We start from the raw sequence: 23,067 nt of genomic DNA on the forward strand, positions 1-23,067 counted from the left end.
AAGGAGGAAAAAACGATTTTACCCTATAAAATAAATAAATAAAAGAACTTCTAGGGAAAAATTTTAAATCCGAAAAGAGAAGGGGGGAGAAAAAGCTACTATCTCTTCTAGAAAGGTATCCCTATGTGTGTCTGTATACTCTCCTTTTCACGCTACTAGCTTTGTCAAGTAGGAGAGGGATAAATTTTAACTTTTCTGCCCGTTTTTGCCTCAGGGTAAATAAGTAGTAGGTGGAAACTTGGTTAGTCGTAAAACTGTGTATATTTATATAACATACACCCGATTTTTCTTATTTTTGTTGCTATTTTTCTAAGAGTATATGACACGTTTTATGAGTTTGAATTGATATCATTATGTAACGAGTTTGCGCGCCGTGACCCCTCTGGCTGGTTTGCACCCTTCTTAATGTTTAACGACTCGGGAGAAATGATTTTGTGACTAACGATCCTGAGTTTTGCCTGTTTCTTTGGTGAAATGTTAGTTTTATGAGGTGTTATGTCAGAAGATTTGTTTATTAGGCTATTTGTTGGGTGCGATTTAAGTATCGTGCAGTTTTGAAAGAAATTATATTTATATTAACTGAAGCTTTTTTTTTTTAAATTACGTGTTTTTGCGTTTGTTTACTATGAGTTTTTCGGTTGACGTTTAGACATTGAGGAAGGTTTTTGTTAATTAAACTGAAACTAAAGTGTGTCAGTTTGTGTATTTTCATTTGTTTTACGTTGCTTTTTGCTATCTCAGATCATATCCCAAAGTAATACCCTTTCTTTGTTGGACAAAAAGAAGTAGTTTTAATTTTTTTAAATTCGTATTTAAAAATTTATCTATAATTGATTTTGTAAATGAAAGAAATTTCAATGGCGAAGGAAAAAGACGTTGGTGTTTCATGCTGTATTTCAAAACTATAAATTAATAAAATGCTAAACATAATATTTTTCACTTAATTTGACCTAAATTAATGCAAAATAATGAAAAAAGTATGAAAAATTTGTTTAAAAAAATTTCAGTCAAAGAGTTAATAGCTTCTGATCTAGGGATCGGATTCTCACACACTAAGATGCAATTTTTGTAGTTCGAGGATCTAACCTGCAAGTTTTAAATTACAAAATCAGGTACAAAAATGCTCTTTTTTTGAATAAACATACATTGTTCACGTACTAAGATGCAATTTTAATAGTTCGAGGGTCTAACCTGCAAGTTTAAATTACGAAATCAAGGAACAAAAATGCTCTTTTTCTGACACGTACTAAGATGCAATTTTAATAATTCGAGGGTCTAACCTGCAAGTTTAAATTACGAAATCAAAGAACAAAAATGCTCTTTTTCTGAATAAACATACATTGTTCACGTACTAAGATGCAATTTTAGTGGTTTGAGAGTCTAACCTGCACGTTTAAGTTACGAAATCAGGTACAAAAATGCTCTTTTTCTGAATAAACATACATTGTTCACGTACTAAGATGCAATTTTAATAGTACGAGGGTTTAACCTGCAACTTTAAGTTACGAAATCAGGTAAAATAATGTTCTTTTTTTGAAAAACCATACCTTGTTCACATACTAAGATGCAATTTTAATAGTACGAGGGTTTAACCTGCAAGTTTAAGTTACGAAATCAGGTACAAAAACGCTCTTTTTCTGAATAAACATACCTTGTATTTGACAAATGTGGCTTCTTGATTCTTAAAAAATGTTGTTGACGTTGTTTCGAGTCTTAGAAATAAAAATTAAAGTTAATGAACTGAAACACTGTAAGTGAAGAAACTGACAGTTTCACTCACGCATGTGCCAGATAAGAAACTCCAACCTAGAATAAACCATGAAGTTGATGGTTTATTCTAGAATGCTGAAAAAAAATTTTCTTATATCAAAATGCAAGCAAACTATGGCTGGATTACTTTCTCAGTAAGTAATGAGTAATTCTGCCATATTTTGTTTACATTTTGAAAACATTTTTCATCATTTGAAATGCCATGGTTTATTCTAGCAGTGTTCACTTCACCCTAAGCATTTTTAGATGGGCAGCCCGCCCTGCCTGTTCGTTAATGCGCCTTCGTTGTCCTTTTTGTTTTTTAAAAAAAAAAAGTCGCCATCATTTAAAAATACTGCCATTTTATTAATATTCCATTTAAAAAATAATAATTCACTGTTCAAATAATCACTACGCACTGGTAAAATTATCTCTGTGTTTAAATAGATTTAATTCTGATTTATATTACAAATATTTATTTCTTTAGTATTATTCTCAACTGGTTAAATTTTAATAAGTTTCTCTTTTTTCAGGGGGCGGATATATTAATGAATTTTTTTAAGTGATTTTAAATCGTAAAATTATTTTTCAAATAAATAAATTTTAAAAAAAATGCTCCTTTCATTGACTCATATAATTTTTAGTTTAAATTATGGAAAAAATTGTGAAAAGTGTGCCCAATGATTGTCTTTTAGGATGTTTTTAATTACTTTTTATAAACTCAAAATTTTTTCTCTTATTTTGATAATGAGTAAGTATTACTTTTGAAAATACACACATAAAATAGTTCAGGATAAAATTCAGTTATTACATAATATTACTCATTTTGATAAATTTTTAAGGTGTGACGTAAGTGCCCTTTCAAAACTCAAAGTGCCCCTTTCTGTGAAGAAATACTCTGCCTTTTTATATTCCAAGAGGGGACTCAGACTCTAGGTTTATCAGAAGTCACTATTTTCAAATTACTTATGCAGGTGAAAAATAATTTTCCATGCAAGGTTTCGCCCGAGGTATAGTTTCCTCTTAAGCCTAATTCACTATTTTATTTTATTTTTTAATTGGTGAACTGTACCTAATCCTGTGTCACCCAATTAAAAATCAATTTAATACACACCGGTGTTTCCTCTAAGCAATCTTAAGCTTACCTTTCTCTCACTTTCCCACCAATAATTCAAAAAATCAATGTCAAGTAAAATCGCGAGTTTAATAACTTCTCATTTTCCCCGTGTCCTTAAATATTTAATATAATTTCCGAAATATCTTCAATTTAGAGATAATTAATCCCCTTTTCGAAGATAAATTACCGCTTTCTTCCTAATTGGTATAAAACCGTACTTGGTCGAACAAATCGCTTTTAGAATTCCCAAGAACCATGCTATCAGAGAACTTTGAATTAATTATATTCTCCAGCAAAAGCATTTTGTATAGGTGCATTTTGTTCCCTCTCAACGTCGGGAGTTTCATTTCGGGGGATGAATTTTCCCGTTTTCCTGTTTAAGAGATAAGGAGTAGATGGTTGCATAGCAGCTCAGGCGTGCATCGAGCAATTATAGTGCAATTTAATAATTTTAAGATCTTTTGAAACGTAACGTAGTGTGCGGTTTAATGCTACGTTGTAACCTGTTCGTGTTTGTTTCGAGTTTTAGGGCGGTTTCGAATTCGACGAGGGAAATTTTATTCAATTTTAAAGTAAGATGCCCATTTTTTTTAAAGCAAAAGTCAGTGTTAGATCATTCCCTCTTTACACAACTTTTTTCTATTACATTTAATTTATTTGTTATTTATTTTTTCATAAGCGCTTATCATAAGTCATAAGTGCTTATCATACTTATCATAAGTAAGTTTATTATATTATTTATTTTATCATATTTACATTATCATTTTATCAAATTTACTTAATTTAATTTTTTGAAGAAACTTTTTTTCTTTTCTTGATTTAATGTTTTTACTGTTTGTTATCATACAACATAAGAAATATAGTTCATCTTTATATTTTATTGAACTTGGAAGAGATTTGCTTGATCAAGAAAAATTTGGCTCCGTCATTGGCCACTTCAGAATGTGTTTTTTTTTCCTCCAAAGAGCCAGACCCTTCATAAATAAATTTATCATAAAACTGAATCTTTCTCAAATAACTATATTGTAAAAATCTGACCTTCCTAATTTATTTTATCAAAAAAATAGACCCTTCTGAATTTTTTTTTTTTTATTTATTTTTTTTTTTACTTATNCCTCTGTCGTAAGAAATTTTTTTTTTTTTGTAAAAAAAAAAAGTACCTTTCAAAAAATATTTTTCTTAAAACTAGATTGTCACAAATTATTTAATTGCAAAATGGACACTTCATGAAATATTTTAAATATTTTTTTTCTGCCAAAAACCGAACCTTATTTTAAGAATTCTCAAAAAACGATCCTGGTCGAGGGAACTTTATATTATTGTAAATTTAGATTTAGAACATTGTAAGTTGATTTTTCACAAAATCATCACCTTTCATAAAAGTACTGGGCATATCACCAATTTTCGTGATTTTTCATAAAATCAAATAAATGCAATATCATTTTCAAAAAATTATGAATAGCGAATAATGAATTAATAATAAAAATAATGAATAGCTGAAACTGCCAATGTTATGGTGCAACCATTAAACTCATAACTTCAGTTGTCATTAAGTGGTTAAACAAGCAGTAGCGAAATAACAAATGTTTATTCATAACGTTCATTGTAGTTGAGATAAATGAACAATATTGTCCAAGCAGGAAAAAAAAACTATTAGGAAACCATAACTTCGAACGTAGAAAATCGGAAGGCTTTAAAATCGCTTTTGCTTGTATTCTCTACTAATAACTATACTTTAATGTTAGTAAACAATTAACTTTCGCGAATAACTGTTCATGTGAAATAATAATGGCATTAATGGGTCGGTTGGCTAATTGAATTATAACTCTTTGCAATTATACTTTTTATTTTAGTACTGACCTTACGGAAAAAAAAGTATTTTTAATCCAACAATCGTTCGTATGCGAATTAGGTTTATATTTGAGTAAAAACTTTACGCTGCTAATAACACACGATCTGGATTTGTTTAAAAATTTCGCATTTTTTCTGTATTGCAACAATTTGATATTAAGACTACCTCGCTATTTTCTTTAATGACTCGAACTTTTTTTTTATAAAAGAAAAATAATTATTGTTTTCTAAAAACGTTTCTAAAGAATTATTAAAAAGACAATTTCAGAAAGAAATCTTCCTGCTTTCTATAGTTGAGTATTTTCTGGATTTAGAAGCTATTTCCCATTTATGGTAATTTTCCTTCCAAACATTTATCTCTAAGTAAAAGTTACTTCACCATTTCGCTTAAAATTATTCATTCATTTCCAAAGAATATCGTTTGCTTTTGTGGAATATTTTACCATTCCATTCTCCTGAAAAGCGTATCTCTTACTAACTTTTGAGGAACTTTTCCCTCCCGCGGAACGCTATGAAAATTGCACTGCATTTAATAATATCAACCCATCCCCGAAAACGATCCCCTTTTCATCTTGCTATCTCTTATCCCTCATTGTCTTCTAACGAATCTTTTCGCGCCAACCTAACAAAAGGAACAGGCCATCGCCAAGTTAGCTTTTCCATCAAAAGCTAGACGGAAAGAAAGGATTCGATTTAGACGCCCAATTGGGTATCCCCCCCCCTTTTGCCTCCCCTCTGTGGTGTGGCAAAAGAGAATTAAAGGGATTCCTAATTAGTCCTCTTAGGGAAAACGGGGTGCTTTAAAGGCATGGGCTTTTAAAAGGCGTTAGCAACCAGGACTAAAGGAAAGATAGCAATGGTGTTGTCGACTTTTGACTTCTAAATATTCAGTTCTTTTTCTTTCTTTCATTTTTTTTTAAGTCTTTCCATGTTGTGATTGCGATTGCTCGTCTTGGTTAACACAACCAATGGCATGAGTTAATTGGTTTTAAAGCAATTTCTGGTTGTGATTGTGCTTTTTTTGTTGTTAGTGATAGCAGTAGATAACAGTACTTTGAGAAAGTGCTGTTATCTGGGTTGCCGAGGATCTGATTGCTGTCCATGCTTGAAAAGGTGATTAATTGGTGTGTTAAGTTTATGAAAAGTGTCCTAATTGCGAGTGAAAATGCAACTTGATGATAATCTTGTGTTTAATTCTACAAATATTTGCTAAGTGAAATAATCCTTGTTGTTCTTTCCTGTTCTAAATTAGAAAATGTTCCAAACTTAAGTCTTAAACTGAAATTCGAAGCCCTAAATTAAAAGTTAATATCCTGAACTAAAGTTAACGTTGCTAAACCAAATAACCTAAACTAAACTAAATGCCCTAAACTAAAATAAATGTCCTAAATCATTTTGTTTACTTTTTTTGTATCTTCCTATAAGTGATTGTAATTGCTTTTTTTTTCTGTTAACACCATGAAAAGCGTATGTTAATTGGTTTTAAAGCAACTTCTAATTGTAATTGTGCTTTTCTATTTACATTGGAAAAGTAATGTTATCTGGTTGCAAAGAATCTAATCGCTGTTCATGCTTTAAAAGGAGATTAATTAGTTTCTTTTAAGTTTCTGACAAGTATCATGTTTGTGAAAAATGCAGCATAATAATATTGTGATTAATTCTAAAATTATTGCCCTTGTTAAATATTCTTTTTTTCCGTTTCTTTCCTGCTCTTAATTAAAAAAAATTCTAAATATAAATTCAAAACTAAAACGTTAATCTCCTATACTATAAGTTGACATTCTACGCCATATGTTCACATTCTTAAACTATAAGTTAAAGTCCGAAACTAAACTAAATGCTCTCCACTACACTAAATTAAATGATTTAAACTAAACTAATCTAAATGTTCTACACTAAACTAAACTAAATCAAATGATCCAAACTAAACTAAATGTTTTGAACTAAACTAAGCTAAACGTTCTAGACTAAACCAAGCTAAATGTTTTTAATTCATTTATTTCCTAAACCACTTTCTTTAATTTTTATATATTTTTGTACAGTAATTCTAATTGCTCGTTTCGGTTAACACAATGATAGGCGTGAGTTATTTTGTATTAAAACGATTTCTCGTTGGGTTATTCATTTTTCTACTCACTTTAAAAAAATGCTGTTATTCAATTGCTGCCCATGATCAAATGCATGTTAAATTAATTTAAATTGATGAGAAGTTGTGAATAAAAATGCTGCATAATATCATTGTTATAATTATCTCCAAAAAATTATTATAACTTCTAAAAGTTAGCCGAATATACTGAAAAACTATAAGTAAAACGAAATAAAAAAATCTTGATTCATCTGTCTAGTGTCTGTAAAGTGTTTTCTGCATGTTTTATAGTTTTAATAATTCTTAATTTATAGTCGTGATTTATTATATATTTTAGTTTTATAAACGGAAAGTACTAGGTTAGGTATTTTCACATCACTTTCCATAGTATAATGAGTAAAAAAACATGCTCAAAACTACTAGAATATGGTAAAATTTATCATAGCGATCTATATTAACACCAAGAATTTCGATAATTTTTGCCGAAATATTTTGATAATGATTTTGGTAAAATTAGCAGTGAAACGTGGTTTTATAATATGCAATACAAAAAATTGGTAAATGTGGTGAAATTCAGTAGTTTTGAAAACCAGAATTTTCGGTAAACTATTATCATATAACTAAAAAAATAAGCCATACGAATAATTTTATATACCGTATATTTTGATTTTATTAACCAGAATTATGATATTTTTTACGAGAAATACAATTGCCGTACAGTACGGTAATTTCACCAGAAATCTTTTATCTGTGCAGTTTTTATAAGAAACCTTTTTTCCTTTTTAGGTACGAAAATTGCTTCAGGTGTGTTGTTTTGCATGAAAAGCATATGAATGTACTGCAGTATAAGGAAAGTAAGTATACTGCTTTATTTTAATTTTTATGTTACATGCCTAGGGCCTAGCTTTAGCCTAGGGCCATAATTTTTATGTTACATTCCTAGCCCAGTGATTAGAGAATCGGACTCCAGTTTGGGGAATTCATGCAATAAATCTGTGGATTTGAAAGACCTTTGGTCGGTCGCTGAGCAGCTCCGTGAGCACAGGGATCTGGAGAAAATTTCCTTCCCCTTCAGATTTCTAAATTAAGGAATTGTCCTCACAAATGAGAGGATCAAAATTGTGATGTCATGTCTTCTGATTATCCTCAGGGATGTTTGCCTGCTCGTCGCCAATAGCCCAAATGCGCAGCTGTAGGGCGACGTAAATAAAGCCTGCCATGCTATATACCAAATGAATGCAACATAAATTTACCTCTCAGCAACATTAATAACATTTTTATTGCTGTTTTCCAACCTTTTGGGGCCACAGCACAGCTCCACATTCTCAAATTCTGGACGTATAAGCTGGAAAATATTATATAATCAAAGCAATAAGAGCATAAGCAATAAGAGGTAGGTTTTTATATTAACCCATTCCCTCTAAGGGCAACATTGTGGCGAAACATCTTATTTGCATTATATTATAATGTTGACGATTGTCATAACTAAGTGGTATAATTGGTAAAAAAGTGGTCTATTGTCATAACTCAGATTATGTAAAATTCAGCCGCATTGTTAGAAAAGGGCGTTTAGGCATTAAATGTCAATAATTGAATTTATCAATCCACAAAATCTGGAAATGACGATATTGTTTTTTTAAAGATCATGAATATGGTAATGCGTGTGTGTTTTACTCCCTAAACCCTAAAGCTGTTTTATTTCCAATTACTATGTAAATGCTATTATATATTTTTTTGGTCTCTGAAGCTAGGGAAAAAAAACAGTAGAGGGAGGGGGAGTCAAAAAATTTTTTGTTTTGTTTTCTGTCATTACAATATGCGAGATAATTAATTTAATTTGGATTAGTTTTTTTACATTAAAATAACCCGCAAGTTCCAGCTGTTTTCATTTTACCATTTTTTATTGTTATTACTTTTTTTTTATTCATTTTTAATCATCTCACTATCAAATGGTTGTTTGAACTTTTTTTGTAGTGCTTTTAAGAAGAATTTGGAAGCAAAAATGAAAATTTGCGATAGCACAAAATAATAAATGTCCTACTTTTTCAAGCTTAATAATTAAGAGCTTAAGATAAGGATTAAGATAATAATTAAGAGCTGAAGAAGAAATATCGTTATTTTATCAATTACATTAGGGACGCTCTTTTGTTGCATTTATACAAATACTTGATCTTGCCTAATTCGGGTTTGAAGATTTTAAATTTGATTAATTTTACTCCTAAAGCGACAGATTTGTTTCTCTTTTTTTTAAATTTAATTTTTAGTTTACTTTATCATCGAAATGTTTGAATTTAAAAACATTATATATAACAAGGAATCGCGTAAATGTTGCGGCAAACTTCTAGAGGTGTCAGGCTATAGCTTGAGGAATCCTTATAGTTTTATATTATCAAATCAATTAAATTTGTTTTCTATGAAGAATTATCAGTTAACTTGAAGTTCTTGAGTGTTTTAACTGTTTGAAAAGTTTTGTTTTTAGGTTGTGCTTATGTTTCAACTGTATCCAATTTCGGGGGAACTAAATTAAAATATAGTTGCAACAGTTTTTTTGAAATTAAACCACGAAAAAAATTATCTTCCATCTGCTAAATATTCGCAGAAATTTTTTTTTATTTACTTGTTTTTAGTTTTAATTAATTGAAACCAGTAATGATTTATGAAAGTTCTCATATTTGTTTGAAATGTTAAGCGGGCTTTTAGAAATTATTTCCAGTTATTTATTTGGGTGTATACTAGAGATGAGCTCGGGCTCGTTTTTGAAGGTCCGAGCCCGAAGAATTTCAATCCGAGCCCGAGATACGTAGGATATACGTCGGATAAAAGCTGAATTTCGCAATGTCGTCACCCAGCCTTTGATGTCTAAGCAAGAAAATTAGTTAATTAAAAACTTTACTATCACCAACCTTTGAAAGAAAAAACAAAAAGAGAAACTTAACCGTCTGAAATTTCAAGACGGCTAAAACAAAAATTAAAGAAGAAAATCAAAATATTAAGCTAAATAAATGTCATGTGACAATTAGTGCTAATAGCTTCACAAAGCAAAAAGCACCGAACAAAATAAGCAGATCGCTGAAATTTTTATAGCTTAGAAATTTTACATTTTTATACTTAATAACAGAACAAAACATTTTTTTAAATTTTATTTTATAACCGTCGTTGAACAGCCGACCCAATTTTATGGATTTACGACTGCTAATGTTCAACTCCGTAGCCTTGTAATTTTGAACCCAATCCAAAAGACAAAAAAACTCCTGGATCGAGCATTGGGAGAAATTTGCCTTCCTGGAGAACTTTTCGATGGAGAGGAAGACCCCGAGAACTTCCCACGGTTAGCCTGACTACAAGGAAACTCTAACCCACGATCCGTCTACCACTGAGGATATTTCACGTTTGCACTGTGGTCGGTGCAAGCCGGATGCGGAATTCGTATCGACTGGGATTCGAACCCGGTTGGCCTCATGAGAAAGCGAACGCTCTATCCCCTGAGCCATCGTGGCTCATAACCAAAAATTTGTTTAAAATTTGTAAAAAAAAATATAGAATTTTTTTTATCCTGAATCCGAGTTTGTCCCCAAACCGATACATTTTTCCAGCAAACGTCGGGCCCGAGCTAGGGCTGAGCCCGTTTTATCTTTAGCTTACACCCACCGTCTCCCTTGCCAAAGACACCAATAAATCTTAAGGTTTACTTATCAAAAATTTCTTTTGGGCATTATTGCAATAACTTAAAATATTACAAAGACATGAAAAGAGTTTTTTTTTAATACAGAAAACTTTTAACAGTTTTTATATCTTACGAAAGTTTCAAAAAACTCAATATTCTATCGTATTCTTTCAAACTCTCCTTATCAATTGTACTTCTCCCTGTAAGTTGAATCTTAAGGTTTACTTATCAAAAATTTGTTTTGGGCATTATTGCAATAACTTAGAATATGACAAGGACATGAAAAGAGTTTTTTATACAGAAAACTTTTAACAGTTTTTATATCTTACGAAAGTTTCAAAAAACTCAATATTCTATCGTATTCTTTCAAATTCTCCTTATCAATTGTACGTCTCCCTATAAGTTGAATCTTAAGGTTTACTTATCAATAATTTGTTTTGGGCATTATTGCAGTAACTTAGAATATGACAAAGACATGAAAAGAATTTTTTATACAGAAAACTTTTAACAGTTTTTATACCTTACGAAAGTTTCAAAAAATTCAATATTCTATCGTATTCTTTCAAACTCTCCTTAAGTTGATAGAAAGGATCAGATAGATCTGTTTTACCTAAAGATCTTGGATACATAATGTTTTATGTATAGACAAGCTCGTTCTCTCTTTCAATACAAGGATTGCAGAAAACTATCTTCGCCAAGTGAGTAAATAAGAAAAAGGAAGAAGAAGAGGAAATAGACATGCCAAAAAACGCTGGTTTTTCTATCTTTTCAATACCTTTCCTTTTCACGTGGTTTAAAAGCATTTTAAATGCAAATTGAAATTTCGAAAACTGTTCACCTAGGCCAGTGCTTTTCTTCAGAAATATGTGCATTTCTTGAAGTTGCAGCCATATTGCTTGGATAAGTTTGAATTTGGAAAAGTGGAATTTTTATGGTGTGTTGTAAAGATATATTCTTTGCAATTGATTCACGTTCTTTTAAAAACATGTTTGAAACGTTTTATCTTAAAAGTTTGCTCGACATGGTTGTGTTTTTTTACCTGACGAATGCTAAACGTGTTTTGACTAGATGGAAAGTATTGCTGTAAATATTTTGAGCCAGCTTTAGAACGTTTTAAATTATTTGGTACTTCTTTTACTTTTAAGTATTACAGTAAATTCTGTTTACTTTGAAAATCATTTCCGACTTCAAATTTTAAGAAAGTATAAAACATGGAACATCAAGCATATATAAATTAGTACTGCTTAAAAGTGAATAAGTACTGTTAAAAGTTTTTAATGTAAGTTCTATTCTTTGTAAGATGGGTTTATGGGAGAAAAATGCATCATTTAAATGTATTCAGTATTTCTTTACAAACATTTTTGAACTGTTTTGGATATTTTAAAGAATTACTTGATGACTCGTAATTTAGCTTTGAGTCATTTCAATATCTTATCCTATTATTCAGCCTAAAGGGTAAAAAATGGGACGTTCTTGAATGATGTCACACTTGAAGACGAGGGAGAGGGTTTGCGACAATTAGTGACAAGGGGGGGAGTAACAAGAAATGTGGCACATCTTATATATTGGTTTAAATAAAAATATTTAAAAATCAGAACATTAAATATTTTTGTATTGTTTTATATTTTATTGTTTTATATTTGTCCTTTTCTTCAATAAAATAATCATTATGATTGTTGTGCTCACAAATGCGATTGAAAAACGTAGCTAAAGTTTAAAAATGAAATTTGGAATATTATCTATAACATGTTTACTTTCTGAACTGCTTGCATATATTTTTATAATATAATATGACATGTGACAAAGGGGTATTGGGAAGTGTGCTATTTTGTGAGAAAGGGGAGAAAGGGTGAAAAGTACTATTGAAAATGTGCAATTTATGGACGACTGTTAACAAAAGTAAATCGTATCGCAATCAGAAAATATTAATCTTCATCACCGAGACCTTTCTACCATGATTAAGTCAAATTTTTATATTATTAACATGAGAATATACATACATTGATCTTTAGAATATCACGTATTAATTTATTATAATTTTTCCAAATTAGTTACGGGACCATTTTGTTTTACCTCAAACTTAACGTAAAGCAATAATAACTAGGATAAATATATCTCTTTATAGTTTTCTCAGCAACAATTGTACAGTAATTTCTTTTTACTTTTGACTTAACCTGCAACAAACTGCTTTATATATGAGTATTTAGATAATGACTTTTTTTAAATTCAAATTGTTCTTGTGTTGGAGCTGTATGTTCAATGTTTTTTGCAGGTCATTGCTCTAATGATCCACAGCTACAGAGTATAGATTCCTTATGTGCTGAAATAAATGGAGACGCTCTTCTTTATTCAATGTTCAGGCGTAAGTGTGATAATCGTTCGTATATGTTAATTATGTATGCTTGAAAACTGTATCTTACAATAATAGCGATTGCATTTCTTAAAGAAAAAAAGTCATAATTATTTTTTTAATAATAAGTGTTTTAAAAATAATATGCTTGCACAAACTTAAAAATTTAACAATTATTTTATTTATTATATTTTTGTGTAGTTAGGTTTGTTGTATTTCACTTTGTAGTAAGGAACAGTCTGAATTGAAAGAAATCTCGAATATTCTTATGACAAGTATATTTTTCTTTCAAACACTAGGGCCCGACTAGGGTGATCTTGGGCAATTGGTCTGAACTTCAGATTAGTGCTGCTGCCTTTTGAAAATGTGTAATTTTTAGTTTTCACAACGCAGTTTATTATTTATTAAATTTATTTTTTCTAGATTTCGAATAGTAAATCCTTAATTTTAATGTCCTCTTACATATTGGCTAAATATGGCTCAGTTGCAATAAATATATTTTATTAATGCGTTTTAAGGGCCGCTTCAGACTATGTGACACGATCCAAGGCCCCATAGTCTCATGTGTTAATTAAGTTCTGTCAAACACTAGTTACGTCTCCGGTTGAGATTAAAAAAGCCGTTTAAAGTTGATAAAACTGCTGTTAACACATAAAACACATAATATTTTTTTTATTCATTTTTTTTATTTCCAATGGCCGAGGCCATGAACAAGAATAGAATTTTGAAGAATAGAATAATAGAATAAAATAAAAATATAATAATAGAATATAATACGAATATAATACGAATATAATACTAGAATGGAATAATAGGAATAGAATTTTGGCTACTTGTATATTTTTCTTTTAAAATCAGTTTTAATTCTGTTATCTAAAATCCTTAACGGTTTATTTGGAAGATTTCACTCGATAATAAACAACAAATTTTTTTAAAAAAATAATAATAATCTTTTACAATTGAAAGTTTTGCCAGGAATTACCAGGAATTTAATTTACGTATAATGGTAGTTGAATTAATCTATCTTTTATTGTTTTACTATTCAAATATTGCGATGAGTTTTGTTTGCAAGACTTTGTGGTAGATATTAGTTTATGCGCAAAGAAGTATACTTCTAAAATGGAGCAAACTGAGAACACATTTAGTTGAAGAAAAATATTTTATACGTAAAAAGCTTAAGTGTAATTTATTCTAATATAAATGCCCTTTCATTTTTTACCTTTATCTGTTTAATTTTGGGAAAGACAGCTGCTATATCTTTCTATTCAGTGATAATAATTTAATGTAATCATTAAAAGATAATTTAAATTTCAAGCCAAGAAAAAAAAAAAAAAAAAAAAAAAAAAAAAAAAAAAAAAAACTAACTACTCATAAAGAACATCTTTAAAACATATGGCAGAGCTTTTACTGCCATATGCCGCTTTCCCAATTATTTAATCTGTTTCTTTACAATCTATAAGCTCAAATTGCACTAATTGATTTAATTATTTTTTGTTTTCAATGTTTATCAAATCTAAAATTTTATCAAACTGGAAAAAAAAGGGGAAAAGTTTATTATCGCTATTTCCAAAAACTGTCGTTTCTTGAAGAAACCCATTTCAGTCTAAAACGTACCCGGGTAAAATGTTTATTTCCTAATTCAATTAACTCGATATTGCCCATTATGTTTCCAAGAGCTGTGAAAAGACTGCCCAAGGCATAATCTTTTAAATTGAAAAATTCCTCTATTCTTCTTGGATCATTAACATTATTGATCCCTTGCCTATATTCGGTTTTTTTTTCTCCTCCTTTTCTTTAAAACTTCCACTAGTAATAACGAAATTTAATTTTGGCGGATTTTGGCTAGCGCCGAAACTATCCCTTTAGACTTTTCGAGCTCATTTAAGCCCACAATACTTTAAATGTATATTTTTCTTGGTATAATATGTTTTCTTTCATTAACGAAAGTGTCTAGTTTAAATTTTTCGGAGTTTAATCGCAAAATAAATTAATACCTTCGAAAGAATATGTTTCTTTGCCTTATAATTTAATTTATTCTGTCGTGGTAAATTCCAGACGAATTTTCTCCTAGCTGTAGGGTTTTTCCTTTTTGCCGTTTTCATCAAATCGTCTAATTCAAAAAGGGTAAATAATAAAAGTAACTGCTCAGTTCCTTGAAATTATATCAACTAAAGTTAAATTTAATACTAAATAGCATTTTCAATTACTTGCAAATGATATTTCCAAAAAGAGTATTTTAGTGAATGCGGAAAAGAAAACGATTTATGTTACGCAGGCCAAAAAAGCTCGTGAATTCAACTTTAAAAATCTAATTAGTTTTTTGAAATTTTCCATCTTTGAATTTTCATTTAGATATCAATAAATTTGTTCTTTAATTTTAAAACTCATCCCAAATTTCAAAATGTCCTCGTATCGATGTTTTCTAGAAGAATAAAAGTACTTAGTTTTGATAATGGCAACACACATAAGAAATTATAAATTTGTAATTGAATATCTGCAACTCAAGAAAAAAGACCGCTGAAATCACATGATTGTACAAAAACAAGATGGCGTATTAATGTTTCAGCTAGTAGGCTTGGTTTATTATTGCACTGATTTCAATTAGCTTTAATTGGGTACCTGCTGAAGACCTCACGATTGGGTGTCGAACCTGATTCGCTGCTGAATTGTATCACAAACAAATGCCACGACTTAGCAGCGAATCAGGTTCGACATCCACTCTTGACGTCTTGTTCAGGTATCCGATCAATCAATGAAAATTATAAGAAAATTTTCTTACTTTGATAAAAAAAAAATGGCAAAATGGTAATGATCAGCCTCCAGTATTCCTGAGAACAAGATAGTCTGATAAATAAAATCTTCTAAATTGCTTCGACCGCCTTGTTAATGGTTATAAAACATTACTCTCTTAAAAACCGTCCTGCTGAACAACTTGAAAATGTGGCATATTATTATATTGCCATAATCCCTTCCTATATCAGTCAGTCTCTGTAAGAACAAGATGCACTTATTTATAATACCTTTTCGCTTGCTTCGACAACCTTGTAAATGGTTGTATGTATTAAACTATTAAAAACCACTGTGCTGAACAACTTGAGAATGTGGCTTATCATTATAATGTTTGAATCTCTTCATGTGTTAAAATCTTTCAGTAATGATCAGCCTCTAGTCTTCTTAAGAACAAGATGGGCTGATTTACAATATTTTTCAATTGTTCGACAACCTTGTAAATGGTTAATAAGCATTATGCTTTTCAATCCCGCCCTCTTGATCAACTTGAGAATGTGGCTTATCATTATAATGTTTGAACCTCTTTATGTATTAAAATCTGCAGTAATGATCAGTCTCTAGTCTTCTTAAGAACAAGATGGGATGATTTACAATATTTTTTTCACAACCTTGTTAACGGTTATAAAATATTACGCAATTAAACACCTGACACGTTTGTGTTGGTGATTTTTAACACTAGCTTCTTTTGAGCTTACTGATATATCCCCCCCCCACTCAACTGGCAATCTTGATTTTTGTCGGTTTTCTAGCCGTCACCTGTGCTCTATCCTCTTAAAAGGCGGTCTTATAATCCTCTTATTTCCAACTCCTCCTATAAGCTGCCTATTTAAGACCGCCTCTTTAAACACCATTCATCTGCATTAGGGGTCTTATAATCCCCGTAATTGCTCCATTTCATTTTCTACCTTCAAACGTGAAGAGAACTTGGAATTATCTTAAACCAAAACTCTCTGGTTTGTGTGCCAAAGAAAAAAGCGAAAGAAACTCTTTTCTTTTTAGGCCTCCATTAGACGTTTACCTTTTGATGGTTTTTGGCGAAATTTTGTTGGTAGCTATGGCGACGGTTTAGGTGGAATAGACTACCGAGAAGAAAACGCTCTTAAAGAACCTTTCTCTTTCATTGAAGTGTAATTAGAACCGATAGAAAGTTGCAAACGCCAGCTCGATCGCCGCCTAAGTCAGCAAATGAAATTGAGAGTGGTTTCGAGCGGAATTGTTTGAGTGAGAAGATATAGTTGAACTGATTTTTTTCGAGGAATCAATGGGTACTTTACTATGTGAAGTAAAAGTAAAAACATTGACTTTAGAAAAAACTTTTATGGTATTAGTATGTTCTTCTATGTCGATCTTTTCTTTTCCTTATTGCCGTGTTTTGGTATAAGCATTTTCTCTTTTACTTTACCTGTTTTTTTAAAGTGCGCATCGCTAAAAGAGTTCTACTTTATCGAGCAATTTTCAGTTCTCTATCTGATTAAATCTGGAAGGTTTTGAACAAAGCGACTAGGAAGGGGAAAAAAACGCCATATCTATGTATCAGCTTTTGTAGCTTTGTGATTGCTTGAGTTTTGCTGATTTGAATGTCTTTTTTCGTTCAAACGATTTATTTTGTTTAATCTACTCTTAAGTTTGTTCCATTTGCTGTTTTAAAAAGATTCTATTTTTGTTTGTTTGGGATTTCGCTTTTGTGTTGGGATATTCTAAAAGCATCAAACCTGTAGAATAAGTCAAATTTTCAAGCGCAACTTTCATTCTTTACACGCAAAAGAGGTTAGTCAAACCTCCATACGGTTTTATAATCGACTTCCTAAAAAAATAGATAATTGGAACAAGCAAACTTCTAACATAAAATCGCTGGTCTTGACTAATATTCTAATAGTACACTATTTTTATGGTGGTTCTTAAGGACGGGAGAAAATTTTTGTTTTTTTAATTCTCCAATAAGTGGATTTGGAGCTTTAAATTCCGCCTTATTTTTTTCACACTTTCCTATAACAGTTGGCTCTAAAGCACAAACTGGTTCCATTTATAGCTAGTCAAATCAGAAATGTTTTCATAAACATGTAAAGAAGCTTTCAGATGTTGGTGGTGACGGTTCAGTAGTTAGGGAGCTGTTACTGAACCGCCATGAACCTGTAGCATTATTCATTTTTTTCAAACTGGTAGTCATATTTATATTACGGAATCTTATTAACCGATTAACTTTTGCTTAGCTGAAAAATATTTAGTTTACAATAGTTTTGTTATGATGCCATTGTAGCAGCTCCTCATCTGGCCTCAACAAATATGATTTAGAGTTTATTTGAGGTAAAATGAATGATTGGTACTTACTCCTAAGCACTCTGTTGAAATTCTACATACTGATATTATCTATTCCGTTTTGGCCTTTTTCATTTTCGTTTTATCTTAGTGTTTGTATGAAAGGTTTGGGTGATCACACTTTCTTCAAAGGGTTAAATTTTCGCATTCCATAGTATTGTAGCAGATAGGAAATTTATTTTTTATATTATAACCGTCGTTGAACAGCCAACCCAATTTTGTGTTTACGTTCAATGTTCAGCTGCGAAGCATTGTAATATTGAACCAATCCAGAAGACAAGGAAACTCCGGGATCATTACCCCTAGAAGTATGATTTGTTATGGGAACATGGAGGACTTTGTCACTTGACAAATTTAACATGCATCAGTCACCATTTACTACACGGGGAGTCTTCGACCGACGGGGATCGAACCCATGACGTCTTGGACATGGGCCCAATGCCCTACCAACCAGGCTATCCCGGACCCTAGATAGGACATTTACACGTTTCTTTAATTTTCAGCAAATGGCTGCACGATGCGCGGAAGCATCTTTGCACCTAAATGAAACTTTTTTTANTGCGAAGCATTGTAATATTGAACCAATCCAGAAGACAAGGAAACTCCGGGATCATTACCCCTAGAAGTATGATTTGTTATGGGAACATGGAGGACTTTGTCACTTGACAAATTGAACGTGCATCAGTCACCATTTACTACACGGGGAGTCTTCGACCGACGGGGATCGAACCCATGACGTCTTGGACATGGGCCCAATGCCCTACCAACCAGGCTATCCCGGATCCTAGATAGGAAATTTACACGTTTCTTTAATTTTCAACAAATGGCTGCACGATGCGCGGAAACATCTTTGCACCTAAATGAAACTTTTTTTTTTTAAAAAAAAAGCGCCCTTGCTGTCAATCTCAAATATGTTGCTTTTCATCATAATTATATCGCACCTCCCCCCCCCTACATATCGATGAACTAGATTATTCCATTTTGAAGCTTTCCTAAATGATTTTCTCTAACATAAAATTAATATTATGTGTGCATAATTATATATCATGTGCAAATACATTAATGTTAATAATACATGAAATATGTTGCAATAATATTACAAAAAGTTTAAAAAATATTTAATAGCCAATATGACTATCGTATTTCTAATTTACTTTTTGTTGTATTACTTAATTTTTTAATTACCCTGTTATGTTTTCTTTTCCTGACAGTTAACACACCGGCTGTGCCCTGTCCTTTCAAAGGCACATACGTCTTCAGCTACAGCAGAGGACACGGAGAATGTGCCTACCCGGCGTCTACTGTAGATTCCTGCACAGACGATTCTCATTTACTGCTCAGGTTTCAAGCCTGTGCCGATGTTCTAGGATCAGAAAGTAGAAGTAAGTTACTATTCTGTTGTTGCTTATGAATTATGTTACAGAAAATAAAACTCAGATTTCTTCACTCCAGTTATTTTCAGCTACTTTTCATCATATATCTCGTGTCTCTAACAACGTGTTCTCATGTATCTCGTGTCTCTAACAACGTGTTCTCGTGTATCTCGTGCCTCTAACAACGTGTTCTCCTGTATCTCGTGCCTCTAACAACGTGTTCTCGTGTATCTCGTGTCTCTAACAACGTGTTCTCATGTATCTCGTGTCTCTAACAACGTGTTCATGTTGTTATGTTATCATTCCTTTAAAAAAAGTTATTAAATTCACTCCTAACGGAGGAAAAAAAATTTAAATGAATGTTCATGATGTTTCTGAAAAAAACAATCGAAATTTATCATCTCCAACTATAGTATCGGGGTGCATCTTCGATAATGCGGTGCATCTTCTTCAACTATTATTAATCCATTGCTGGATTAAAGCCTTCTTCAACTGTTATCAATCCATTGCTGGATAAAGGCTTTCTTAAACTATTCAATCTATTGCTGGAAAAAGGGTCTTCAAGTATTATCAATCTATTGCTGGATGAAGGCCGTCATCAAACTCATCCGAAAGTTTCGATCTTGCTTTCCTATTTACATCGGCTGCTTTTACTACTTTGTTTGTGTGGTTCATTCTTCGGTTATTTGACTTCCCATTGTTGCAAGTTCAGTTCTTTCGGTATCGTCTAATTCTTTCTAATACTTAAAATTAAAATCTGTGAAAATAGGGCATCAGACAGATCAAGAAAGAATTTTTTTTTTTGAAGAACATAATCTACACCGAATTGTCACGCAATCGAAGAAGATTTTAATTTGTGTTCGAATTCGCCAAGCGTTTGGTTTAATTACAAAACCTTTATGTAGCTCTAGTGTAGAGAGTGGAACTTTTTTACGAAAATTATCTATCACGTCGTTTGTTTTCATCGAATGATACATGCATCTCGATTATTTCCAGCCTTAACATAACGTAAAATCAATTATTCTTCTAATCTTATAAGCAATCGACGGCATGGCGGCACATATATGCACTAAAGTGCTCTGCAAGTGCAAGTAAATGCGTACTATATGAAACATCTTTCCCGTTGGTGTAAGAAAATTGAGTGCCAGAACAGACATCAATGTCATTGTTGTCATCGACCTCGATGTCTATAATACAATGTCATCGACCTCGTTGTTTATCACATTATTCGACTTCAAGAACGGTGCGGGATATCTCTAAATTACGAAAATTTTTGTAACCCTTATTCGTCGATTTTCAAGAATTTTTGGCCTAGTTTTTAACATACAATTTCTCAAATGAATCCGAAATTGAGGAATTGGAATTAGTTAACAGAACCACTAAGACAGATTTTTGTTTGAAATTCTCTTCAATGTTAGACAAAAGATTCACAAGAACAATGAGGTCAATGTCTGAGCTGATACTCTACCTTCTAACTTGCATCTTATCAGCTGGTTGCAACTTCACGGTGAAACGTTGCAGTTAAAGATTGAATCCTGACTACTAGATAACGAGGTTTGGCAACGGTTGAATATGTCGATGTTTTTAATGCAAGTCATTAATGCTCTATTTTTAATTAATTCCACATTTTAATAATTCTCAGATCATTCAACTTCATTAATGAGAACTTATTAAACGCATTCTATTCTACAATCACCAGCATTTTTATTGTTTGACTCCTATTTTGTTGATTTCTTTTCAAAGAAGCTGTTGTCTTAATAATTCATCCCATCTGTTAAAGAAGGGATTTCAAGTGAAAGAATCATTTAGCTCTCTCTCTCTACTAATGAAAATGGATTTCCCTTTTAACATCTAAAGAATTAGGGAGCCACCATCGGTGTTTGGGATAATAAAGCGTCATTATCTCCCTGAATAATTACTGAAGAATGACGCATTCCTTTCGGTAATTATCGCGCGATTATGAATTATTGTAGTTAATGGAGCTAAGTCGACGTGTAAAAGACTGATAATGTTGGTGGTTATATAATATTCTTAGCCTGTTTAACTTCGAATTTCTTGCATTTTTTACACGCATGTATTATAAGTATCTTGTTAAAGAATTAAGTTTTTACTATTATAATTTAGTGTAATCTATGAAATCTGCGTTTTAATTTTTCTCAACTTTTAATAAATGATTTTTTTTAATTCATTAGCTATGAACTAATATTGACTGTATTGTAAAATACAGTTTTATATTAGTAAGTAAATGTTTTTAACTCCTTCGTAACGGATCAAATTTAATGAATTGATTTATTATGTGATTGAAATTGAAAAGTTAATGGAAATTGAAAGCACACGCAATCAAAAAATTAACATCTGTGTTACAAATTAGCCAGGTAAATTAGCCATTAGCAATTATTGACTGTATTGTAAAATACGATTTTAAATTAGTAAAAAACAATATTTTTAACTCCTTTGGAATTGATCAGATTTATTCATTTGTTTTATGATGTAATGGATATTTATAAGTTACTGGAAATTGAAAGTATGCAATCAAAAAAATTAACATCAGTGTTACAAATTAGATGATTAAATTAGCTATTAACAATTATTGACTGTATTGTAAAATACAGTTTTAAATTAGTAAAAAAATTATTTTTAACTCCTTAGGTGCGGATTAGGTTTAATAAAATGTTTTGGTTATGTCATTTAAATAAATAAAAAAGTTACTGGAAATTGAAAGTATGCAATCAAAAAATTAACATCAGTGTTACAAATTAGATTAAACTAGCTATTAACAATGATTGACTATATTGTAAAATGCGGTTTTAAATTAGTCAAAAAATATTTTTCAATCCTTCGGAACGGATCAGATTTAATTAATTGTTTTAATGATGTTATTGGAATCGAAAAGTTGCTGGAAATTGAAAGTATGCGATCAAAAAATAAATATCAATGTTTCAAATTAAATTAAACAAGCTATTTACAATTATCGACTATATTGTAAAATGCTGTTTTAAATTAGTCAAAACATATTTTCAATCCTTTGGAACGGATCAGATTTAATTAATTCTTTTATTGATGTAATTAAAATCGGAAAGTTACTGGAAATTGAAAGTATGCAATCAAGAAATTTACATATGTACTACAAATGTGATAATTAAATTAACTATTAACAATTATTGACTGTATTGTGAAATGCAGTTTTAAATTAGTAAAAAAAAAATATTTTTAACTCCTTAGGTGCGGATTAGGTTTAATAAATTGTTTTGATTATGTAATTTAAATTTTAAAAAAAAGTTACTGGAAATTGAAAGTATGCAATTAGGAAATTAACACCAGTGTTATTTAACTAGAATATAAATTGACAATTTATCACAAACAAAACTTGCATTATCTCCATCTTTATTCCGCTAAATCACAGCCACTTTTCCCTATCGCATCAGTTCAATCATGACCATCCAATGAAAATATTACCATCTCACTAAGTTAATGCAATATTCATTAGATAGAGAAAAGAAAATACGAAGGGGAAATATAAGCATAACGCCAGAGGGTTTAGCCAAAGAAAAATAAATCTTCGCCAAAGAACTGAGCAAAAAAAAACCGAAATAATTTTCACGTCCAATTTCATATCTTTGAAGGTACTTAATGATTCAAGACATTCTGCGGCGACACTTTTGGCAATATATTTTTTAGTAAGTGCGAAACATAAAGGCTGGCAATTTTCTACACTGTCTTGATTTTACTTTACCAACTACTTCATGTTCCCAAACGCATAATATATATATT

The 23,067-nt window shown here is 31.0% G+C and overlaps 1 protein-coding gene across 1 annotated transcript in view; it reads left to right on the top strand.

Moving 5' to 3' along the window:
• Nucleotides 1–23,067, top strand: part of LOC107451820 (uncharacterized) — a 288,244-nt gene that overhangs the window by 217,941 nt on the left and 47,236 nt on the right. The window contains exons 3-5 of the mRNA XM_016068055.4: nucleotides 7,590–7,657; nucleotides 12,740–12,829; nucleotides 19,135–19,305. Coding sequence (XP_015923541.2) covers nucleotides 7,590–7,657; nucleotides 12,740–12,829; nucleotides 19,135–19,305 — 329 coding nt within the window. The remainder of the gene's footprint in view (nucleotides 1–7,589; nucleotides 7,658–12,739; nucleotides 12,830–19,134; nucleotides 19,306–23,067) is intronic.

The sequence above is a fragment of the Parasteatoda tepidariorum genome, chromosome 9 (assembly GCF_043381705.1).
Source record: "Parasteatoda tepidariorum isolate YZ-2023 chromosome 9, CAS_Ptep_4.0, whole genome shotgun sequence".
Classification (NCBI taxonomy): domain Eukaryota; kingdom Metazoa; phylum Arthropoda; class Arachnida; order Araneae; family Theridiidae; genus Parasteatoda; species Parasteatoda tepidariorum.